Genomic DNA, 10,202 nt, shown 5'->3' with positions numbered 1-10,202 from the left:
GGAGGCAGGGCAGGGGCAGGCTGCGCACGCGTGTGGCGCAGCGCTGGCTGTGCTGGCTCCAGCGTGTGGGAAGCGGTCGGCGGTAGCGGTGGAGGTGAAGGGTGCGTGGGATTGCAGTCTCTGGGAGCGGCGAGACCTGCCAGTCGGGACCCGCCCCGGCCCTTCGCTGCCCGCGGGCGACCCAGAGGCGCGTAAGGGCTTGTTTCCCTCCGCCCAGGCTGCCTTTTGTAAGGCCGCGGCTCGCCTCCGGCGGCAAGAAGGGCTGTTGGTAGATCTCAGCCGCCGCTGGAAGAGCTCGGAGGGGCTGGGAGAGAGGGTGGGGACAGGGGTAGAGCTGCTCTCGGGGGTATGGGGAGAGGACTTTAATTTTCACAACTCACTGCCGGAGAAGGCTCTGCTACCCCGGCCTGGCCCTGCGCGCCTCTCCTCAAGCCCCTGTCCGCTCGGCCTGTTAACACGGATACAGCGCTTTTGGTCCGGGGAGGTGAGTTGTCTTGAAGGAGCGCTGAGTTAAACTAAGACCTTGTTTCTTTTTGTTTCAGATTTCCTTTGTTTACGTGTGTAACCCAAGGCAAGAGTTCTTGTCACCTCTTCAGCGTTTTTAAGAGAACTGAGAAAATGGTGAATGTTCTGAAAGGTGTCTTGATTGAATGGTTAGTAAACAGCACTTAGTATCTTTCATTATTTCAAAGTCTACGTATTTCTTTACAGCTGGGAATATTCAGAGTAACTTAATAGTTTATAAAGAAAAAAAAAATGTTTTGAGGAGGGGTGATGGTGAACAAGCAGAGAGAAGAGTGTGGCCTTTGAAGAGGAAGTTGTAGATAATCCTGAATCCAGTCTCCTTTTCTTTTCAAGACACTGTTTTCTGCTTATGCTTAACCGTTATAGGGTAGCTCTTGTTCTTCATATTGCTCACAAGTAATGAGGTTTTTGGTTGTTATTCATAAGCAATGTGGTTTTTTTCATTGATTCTAGAAAATGATAAAATAATATTTCAGCCTTTCTTTCCTGTCTTTTTTCATTAGCTTCAGTCCAAATTATTTTCAAGGCTGATATATGGCTCTGTAGATAATACTCAAAAGGAGTATGCTTGTAGTTTGGAAAAGTAAGCTTTTGATGTATTTGCAGTAAACTGGTTACCTGTTAAGATAACTGGTTACTTCCAAAGTAGAAAGAAGCATCACTTACGATGCATTCCATGAGATAGGAGATTTTTTTTTCTATACACTGATATGGTAAATATATGAATGGATAAGTACACAAAAGGAGAATAACTTTGATCCTCTCATGATGTGCCTACATGGTGCTTATAGCTGTGAGCTTCCAGCAGCTAACTTCTGGATGCCTAATGACTATGTGTGAGCAGTTGAGCATCTAAATTCTGCTATAACAAAAAGCCTGTCTTCTCAAATTTGACTCCATGCTACTACCTTGACAAAGCTTCTGAGGCACAACAAATTGCCTGCCTGCACCTGACTCTGAGCAGAATCCTTCACTGTCAAGGCACGAAGTTCTAAAGCATGCTTGTTTATTTTTAATTTTGCACCTTATGTGCAATTTACACATGCTTTTTACACATACCTAAAGATCTTTGTGGTTTTTCTGTGGCCATGTTCCACTTAGTACTGGCATGGAACTGAGTCTTCTGGGATGGGAAGGGAATTTTCTATCTGATAATAAATCTACAGTGTTTGTTATGCCATCAGGTGTTTTCAGTAGCCCCCTGAGGTAACAGGTGTACGTATGGCTTTGTTTTGCCAGCTCTGGGTGGTTTGATTTCGTTTGTCTTCTCCCCACTTTAACGTGATGGTAGCTTATGATTGGGCACAAATTGCATCACAGGAGAAGATGCAGAATTACTGTAAACCTGTCCCCTTTATTATGCTTCACATACAATTTTTTACAACCCAATTTTCTGAGCATGCTTCAGATAGCAAATGGACAGAGAGTGGGAAAAACTCCAGACATTTATGAATGTGTAAATCATGCAAATGATGAAATACTGTGCAGAGGTCTTTTTCTGCCTCCCCCCACATTCTTATAATAAATAGCTAAACTTTTCTGAAGACATCATCTAAAGGATTATAATCTTCGTGTATTATAATGAGTATTTCTGCTGTGACACACATCTTTGGCACTAACTACAGTTCTGTATGTTGATTGTGTGAAAACCAATCCCTGGCTACCGATTAACATCACACAGGCTGGTCACTAAACTGCAGCTGAATGAAACAAGTGAAAGAATAAACCTCCTTGCACCTGTCTGAAAAGGGGTGTAGAAGAATTGTAGGAACCACATACTTGTGATGTACAGTTCTTCTCAACTCTTCTTTTTTGTTTCTCTTCTTGCCTGCCAGAGCACATAAATAATGGCTCTTCTAAAGAAAAGATATTTCAGGCTATCCCATTCTCCTTTCCACAAAATTCTTTTGCGTGTTGAGGACTCACCTAGTCGTGCTTCTGCAGCTTTGAGGCTAAGGTTAAAAGTTGTTTTTTGAGTTTGCTGTGTAGCAGGCAGGGGAAGGGTTTGGTCCTGTAGTGTGTCTTTGCACCATACATGCATTTAGGTAAGGGAGAACTGGTCTTCATAGTGCATTTAAAAAAGAGGAGATAAATTAAGGAGTTCCTTCAAGATTAACTATATTACTAAGAATTCTCTTAAAGAAATACTATATTGCCAAAACAGATATGTTCATAACTTTGAAAGTGTCCTAAGCTACCTGGTCCTGGCTTCCTGTATTTCTTGCACATTTTCACCAGTTGCTGCAATCAGATACAAAGTTTGTATCAAAGAACATGTTTTTTCCTGTTTTCAAAAACCAGTGTCAAAACCAGACAATACTATTGTCTGAATTCTTCAAAACTTCAGTGGATCAAATAGTTTATAATTTGAAGCCTCTTTATCTAGCTGCTTCATATGATGGAGCGGTTTTGGTTATAGAAGCATAGAATTGTCAGGGTTGGAAGGGACCTCAAGGATCATCTAGTTCAACCCCCCTGCCGTGGGCCGGGACACCTCCCACTAGATCAGGTGGCTCTGAGCCACATCCAGTCTGGCCTTTAAAAACTTCCAGGGATGGGGCTTCCACCACCTCCCTGGGCAACCTGTTCCAGTGTTTCACCACCCTCATGGTGAAGAACTTCTTCCTAACATCTAGTCTGAATCTACCCAGTTCTAGTTTTGCTCCATTCCCTCTAGTCCTATCACTGCCTGACATCCTAAAAAATCCCTCACCAGCTTTCTTATAGGTCCCCTTAAGATACTGGAAGGCCACAATAAGGTCACCTCAGAGCCTTTTCCTCTCCAGACCAAGCAGCATCAACTTTACCAGTCTGTCTCCAGTTACCTGCAATCTCAATACTTCCAAAATATTTTCTTCCAATGCTTAACTTAGAAGGTGACATCAGGAAAAGGTTGCAGTGTGGTAGATGTAGAGTTCAGAGGTGACCACTTTTCCTCTATGCTGTACTACACTGAGTGAGAGGTATGTTCTCCTGGATTTGGTTAGCCTTAAACCAAAATCTGCAATAAGAAAACATATTTTTATGGTGTTATTGCTGCTGCTGGGAATGTAAGTTAAAACTTGCCTTACTAAGGATTAGGTTTTGTTGTTTGTTTGTTTTTTAAGTTACTTTAAGAGCAGCATAGGGGCACTTGTGATAATCAAGCAGCTAGTTCTTACTAAACTTAGTTATCAGTTCATTTTTATCTCTAACCCAGCAATTACTACCGTGAAAGAAACAACTTCTTGCAAAGCTTCATAAAGTTTAATTTCAAGGCTGGCTCACTTTTTAAATTACATTCATTTCCCAAAGAACTTTGGGAGTGCCTTCAAAATAGAGTTTTTGTGTTGTGGGTTGTTTGGTTATGTTTACCTTTATCTTATTACAATGAGGTGGGTTCTAATGTTTCTGTATTTCTACAGTGACCCAGCAATGAAGCAGTTTCTGCTCTACTTGGATGAGTCAAATGCATTGGGAAAGAAGTTCATCATACAAGATCTGGATGAAACTCACGTGTTTGTATTAGCTGAGTTGGTTAACTTCCTTCAGGAGAGAGTGGGCGAGTTAATGGACCAGAACTCTTTTCCTATTACTCAGAAGTAGAAAGACCAGGGAAATGACATTTCAGTAGCTTGAGTTATTACTGTATTAATAGATACACTGCGGTTAGTATGTTCTACAGGGAAGTGACTACTCTAGAAAATGGATAATTTTCATAGACAAAATACTCTTGAATTGCATTTTATTTCTCATTTTGAAAAGTTATGGTATCTTTATTAAAGTCTTCAAAAGGTTACACTTGAAAAATGACTGATCTCTGATTTTCCTTTAGGATTTTTGTCTTGCAGGACGGTATGACCCAAAAAAATTACAGCAGTGTTTCTATACTGGAATGCTATATGAGCACCTCTGACGTTTTACATTCCTGTGATTCAGTCTGGTTGTACTGTGACTGAGAGAATATCTGTTGTCATATGATTGTGGTTGATGGAACATACCCATAAATTGAAGACATGGTCAGATACTGCTACAAATTAATGGGTTTTATACACCAAAATTAAATTTGGTGTGAGTTTTCTTTGGTGGGGTGGGGTGGGGTTTGGTTTCCCAGCATTTTACAAATGCCCCATGCCCCTTGCTTATTTTTACCAAGTTTATGCTTTCTATGTTATTCTGGGTTTGAGTAGTGGTAGATTCTAGAGGATTCACATGGATTCTAGAGGAGGTCAGGGGGATGGGGACAACAAAATTACTCCAGATCATCACCTTTTAATTGTAAACTGGTTATATGTATATCAACAATAGCAAATTAAAAGGCTAAGATGAATAAGAAATCAATGGAATCTAATTGCTTGCATATTTGTACTGCACCTAGTCATGGTAAACTACATGATCAGGAAGGGGAAATAAAGATTGGGTTGGTTGCTCTGCTTGTGAAGAAGAAACATGGTTTGGGGGATTTTTTTTAGATTTTTTTGGACTTTATGGGTTTGTTTTGGGTTTGGTTTTGGTTATTTATTCATCTTAGCTCTTCTTCCCCTTTTGTGCTTTGTTGCAAAGGAAAAAGCCTCACAGGTCTCTCCATGTTTTTTTGTTATGGTGTATTTATGTAAAGTAGTTCATTATCTCAGACACGAGCTTATTTAATAAGTCTAGTGCATGGTGATAAAACCCATGAAGATTTCTGTCTACAGAAATAAACTACAGAAACAAAAAGAATAACATTTATTACTTTTTCTCTTATCCTACTTCCTACTCAAAATAGTAAATTTATTTGACCTGTGAGTCATCATTTGTAAATTAAAGATTTCTAGGATATTACTTCAAAGGGAGGCTTGCTTTTAAGAGCTGCTCATGTATATCAGATAGGTGCCATCTTTTTATCTTTGTGTAAATAGGCTTTTACAAGGAACAGTTTACTGACTCTCAAACTATTGCTTTCTTGTCCAAGTTGATTACTTGGTGACCTTAGGTTTGTTGTTGGGATTTTTTTTGGTGGTGTTTTTGTTTGTTTATTTGTTTTTCCTTTCCTCACCCGCCCCCTCCTTCAAGGAAGAGGGAAGCATCAGAGAAGTTTTTATTTGATGTGTGTCCAGGCTCATATGAATGAAGAAATAGGCCTGCAGAATTCTGCTCTGTACCTCTTCTTCTTTCTGACTGTATTTAACAATAAGTTTTGGTCTGGGCTGTTTGATCTCTTTCTTTTGCAAGTGGATGCATCACCAGTCATGCAGATGAAAAAATCAGCTTCCCATCTCCACGTGAAATAAAAAGTTGAAACCTTTAATGAATGGTTTATGGTTTCTTACCTTTTTCTTAAGATGGGTCAAATATTTACCTCATCACTGTTATTTTGGAGGATTATTGGGTACTCATTTAATGGAGAGAGAATCAGTAGTCTTAACATCACGTGATAGCTTAATGCCACTTATGTAAAAGTGTCTGAAGTCCTTTCTTTGGAATCCTACTTTAGTTTCCATCCAAATTTTGATGAAAGGTAAATGCTCTACTCAGCAGTGGTGAGGCCACACCTTGAGTATGTACTTAGAGATGACATTTATTGCTGACCTGTGAGTGCTGGGTTGAGGGTTGGACTGAATGATGAGGTTTCTGCCAATCTGACATATTCTGAGGTTCTGTGATTTTTCAGTCTCTCTTCACATGGCAGTATTTGAAGACATGTTAGAGTTATGTTTTGTTAAACTCTGTTTAGTGTCTATTGCTACGTTTCTGTTGTCATTTCCCTTTTATGTCTATGGTACACTTGTCTTTTTCTCCCATTGCTACCCATCTTTTAGGTTGTAATTCCGGTGATAAATGGGTTATGTGATACAGAGGGACAGAAGTTCCAAACTGTGTGAACTAAACAGGCATATATTCATGGACTTTTTGTCCTCTTTTTCAAGCAAATACATTTACTGATTTTAATTTCTAAACCTGTCAAAACTTAGACCCTTCCTGCAACTCAGTCAGGCCTAATTGATTTCATGCTGTAAGAATAAACGAAAGACACACAGAAGCCAATTGGTATCTCCTTATGGTGTCTAAGAAGCTCAGTTCTTTGTAGTTTCTAGGGAAAAAGGGATCTTGAGTCATGTAGCATGGTGCAAGAAATCCAATGAAGCTTTCAGAACTTGAGTATGTATCTATCTAACCCCAAAACACCCAAAGATTTCTGGGGTTGAATAAACTTGGACCCCAGAAAGGTGTCGCTGCAACCTATATGATTTAAAAAATAGGGAGAAAAGTAGATACTAGCTTTGTAAAGTAGTGTAAATATTACCTGAGATTTTAAATGTTTTTCTGGCTTTCATTTAGTTGTGTTACTATAGGTGAGTGAAGCTCAGAATGAAACATTGTGTTAATAATTATTTAATTTTTTTTTTAAGGCTAGGAACATTTGAGAATAAAAGGTTAAGGAGATCAGTGTAAATATATGCATGTTTTGCCAATAGAGTTGGTATGGTAAGAACATCAACTCTGACTGTATTTGGAATATTTTATGTTAACATTTCTGTCCATAGTCACTTTTTGCTAGTATCAAGCAGAGGGATTATACTATGATCAGGTCCTGCTTGAGCAGTGAAAATAGAGCTTGAATGATGGACATCTTGTTTCTTCTTCCTGAAGCAGCAAGTTGTATCTTGGGCTTTCACTGCTAAGGGCTAAGCTGGTGCTTCACTGTTTTCAGTGTGAGTTGGAAGTATCTTGTCTACTGTAAGAAAAGCATGGTAGAATAATATCTAAAGGACACTTACTGGAACTTTTTGTTATTTTCTAATTATTTTTTTACTTATCTAAAATAGTTTTCAAGTTCACTTGTGTTTTGTGTTACAGTTATTAACAGATGTTAACAGTTGCCCTTGAGTACTTCCTGCAACTTTTAACAGGCTTTGAAATACCACTCCCATTAACACAAATGCAGAAGCTAAAGAGAGGTATTTGACAGAAATACGAGATCTTTAAAGCAAGGTAAGAGAATTTGAAGAAACAAAGTATTTTTTTTAATGGGAAGAGAGGGATGAAAACTGAAAGTGCAATTCCCTGTCAATGAAACAGCATTTCATTTTTACTGAAAACGATACTATTTAGTGTTCTGGCTTTTATTCAAGCTGGAGAGTACTTTTAAAAAAAATTCATTTATTAATGGTCTTCAAAGAAAGCTGTGTAATGTGACCATAGTGCACCACAAAAGCAAATAAGCCTCAGTGCTGTCACATATTTAAGTAGTTTTAGAAATTGAGGGATTAATTGTGTTAATTCCAGAGGGTGAGGTTTTAGTAATGTGAGGGTTGGCAGCATGCTGAAGATGTCCTTGAGTTAGTCAGTATAGATGCAGATGAGGAATTTCTTGGCTTGTAACCAATGCATAGTAAGTCCTTTTTCTGCTCTCTGGTATAACTGTTTGCCCAAGGAGAATAACGGTCCAGGGCAGTAAAATAACTGGCTAACAGAATCCTCTCTTGAACATGTAAGTCACCTTGTGATGGTGGTGATTCCATGAAGAACTGAGGAATGTCTCAAAAAAGATAAGATCATCCTGAACTACCTGCCTGATGAATCATCTCTGCCCATCAAGATGGCAAGTGCCCAGGCAGTGTAGTGAACAGTGGAAGGCAAAGAGGAGTGGAGGCCACTCGGAGTGGTCCTCTGCAGAAACACAGGAAAAAAAATCCTCTCATGCATTGTTGACATGAGCTGGATGGAAATCCGATAAATGAACCAGGACCATCATAAAAGCCCTGACCTATGCCAGCTTACTGGGGGGAACATCACTGGGGACATCTGAGGCTGGAAGCAGCAGCCGAGGAACGTGCCCCCTGCCCAGAGATGGACCATGGGATGGTAACTATCTCTTCTGCTTTCTCTGTCTCTATTCTCCCCGTCTCTCTCACTTTTCTTTTTCCCTTTAATGAATAGTCTTGAAATATGACCTTGTTTGGGACTTAATTTCATTCATGGGAATGTTCAAAAAAGAACCATGTCTCCTTCCCAACTTTTGGACCAGGACACCAACAAATGGATGTGGCCTCAAGAAAGAAAACTGTTGAAAGAAAATAAAGAACTCCTTGGAGAACTGCACCATTTTACCTGAGAGAACCCAGACTGAGTGGATTTGACTCTGTAACTAACCTGCCTACAAAGGTAGACATCTGAATGCGTTTGGAATGAAGAATGATAGAGTGGTTTTGTTTGTTTAGAAATGTAGTATTTTTATAGTGATCAAATTTTGTTCTATGGGCTGAGACCCAGATGGTTGGTGTGATGCACTGTACAGTTTTCCAGGTTGTGTTCTACATTAAGAAATCCTGGTTTACTGTCTTCCCAGAATTATAAAATGTATTTAGGAGCTTATCTCCTCTGTATAGCACAACAATAGGTTTTTTTCTCACTCAAGTTCACTGTGTGGCCATCTAATTTGTGAGAACAAATTACAGAACATGTATTTTACGCATGAACAGAATTGTTTACTGTGAGCTGAAGTAAACAGGATGATTTACTGTGAATTGAAGATGATATTTAGAATGGTGTCATTAAAATTACATATTTTAACCTTTATTTGTTTGCATCATCACCATAAAACCATCTAATTTCATCAGCCTCTGGGCTGAGCTGGCAGAAGTAGGGCTCTGAAAGATACATACATATATGTGTGTGTATATATACACATGTGTATATATGAGAGAGATATGTATCTTGTATATAAAAATAATAATCAAAAAGTCAACATGTAAACCAATACAGGCTGAAAGGTATATTTTACTCTTCCAACCATGCAGTATGTCAGTGAAGAAAACAGTAGGCTTTTGTAATAAATCTTGCTGTTCCCAGTTCCACATCAGATTCAGATTTTCCTGCACTGACTCACTGTTAATCCCACAAATGATCTCACTAAAGCTGGTAGTAGTTACTGTGAAATGAGGCAGTACAATAGCATCGGGTGTCCATGTTTGGATAAAATTAAGGATTCAATAAATTGGAGTTCATAATGCTGGAGGAACAAATTCTTCCTAAATGAAATCATTATCAGACTTAACAACCATTAACGACATTATTAGCCTTAACAGCTAATAGTAAATTTATCAAATAGGGTTTCTCATAGAAATTCAACATGGAGATTGCTTTTTTGGTGGTTTGTGTTTGTCTGTTTATATTTAATTGCCTTTATTTTTTACATGGAAAGGAAGTAATATTTTGCCCACCTTTGTTTCATCCTCAAATATTTTCAGAACTGAAGACTTAACAGTTTGAAGGCAGACCAGTAAGGGGAGCTGTTACCAATATTTTAAACAGCTTTTTTAAAGAAGTTGCTGCAGCACGAGCAGTGGTGGGGCAGAGTCTTACCCTGCTTTGGAGCATTAATACCTATCTCTCTGCATATGCTTTCAGCTGGAGATGAACACTCACCTTCAAAGGATCCTTCTAGAATGACATTTGCAGTAGGAAATTTTGAAATGTACTATGTTTAGCTCTGAAATTTCTTACATGCTTAGTTAGCCGATGTCTTCTTTTCGTGCTTAGGTGCACGGTCCTGCTACATTCAAATGATACATCTGAAATACGATCTTCTTTTCAGGTGTTACTGGTAGGTCTGTGTATCTCCACACCACTAGCCTCCTTTAGGAGTTGCTCTGTATTTAGTGAGCTTAAATCATCGGACGTCATTTTAGATATAGTCATAAGAACTTTAATGA

The 10,202-nt window shown here is 39.0% G+C and overlaps 1 protein-coding gene across 1 annotated transcript; it reads left to right on the top strand.

Annotated features, from left to right (window-relative positions):
• Positions 1-40: 40 nt before the first annotated feature.
• On the top strand, positions 41-4,431 carry GTF2H5 (general transcription factor IIH subunit 5). The gene is made up of 3 exons (XM_054162682.1): positions 41-101; positions 543-653; positions 3,930-4,431. Exons 2-3 carry the CDS (start codon positions 619-621, stop codon positions 4,108-4,110), a joined length of 216 nt encoding a protein of 71 aa, XP_054018657.1. The 5' UTR covers positions 41-101; positions 543-618; the 3' UTR covers positions 4,111-4,431.
• Positions 4,432-10,202: the final 5,771 nt, after the last annotated feature.

This window comes from Dryobates pubescens, chromosome 6 (assembly GCF_014839835.1).
Source record: "Dryobates pubescens isolate bDryPub1 chromosome 6, bDryPub1.pri, whole genome shotgun sequence".
Lineage (NCBI taxonomy): Eukaryota > Metazoa > Chordata > Aves > Piciformes > Picidae > Dryobates > Dryobates pubescens.
Note: the sequence above shows the minus strand (reverse complement) of the source record. Positions and strands in the feature narration are given on the sequence as shown.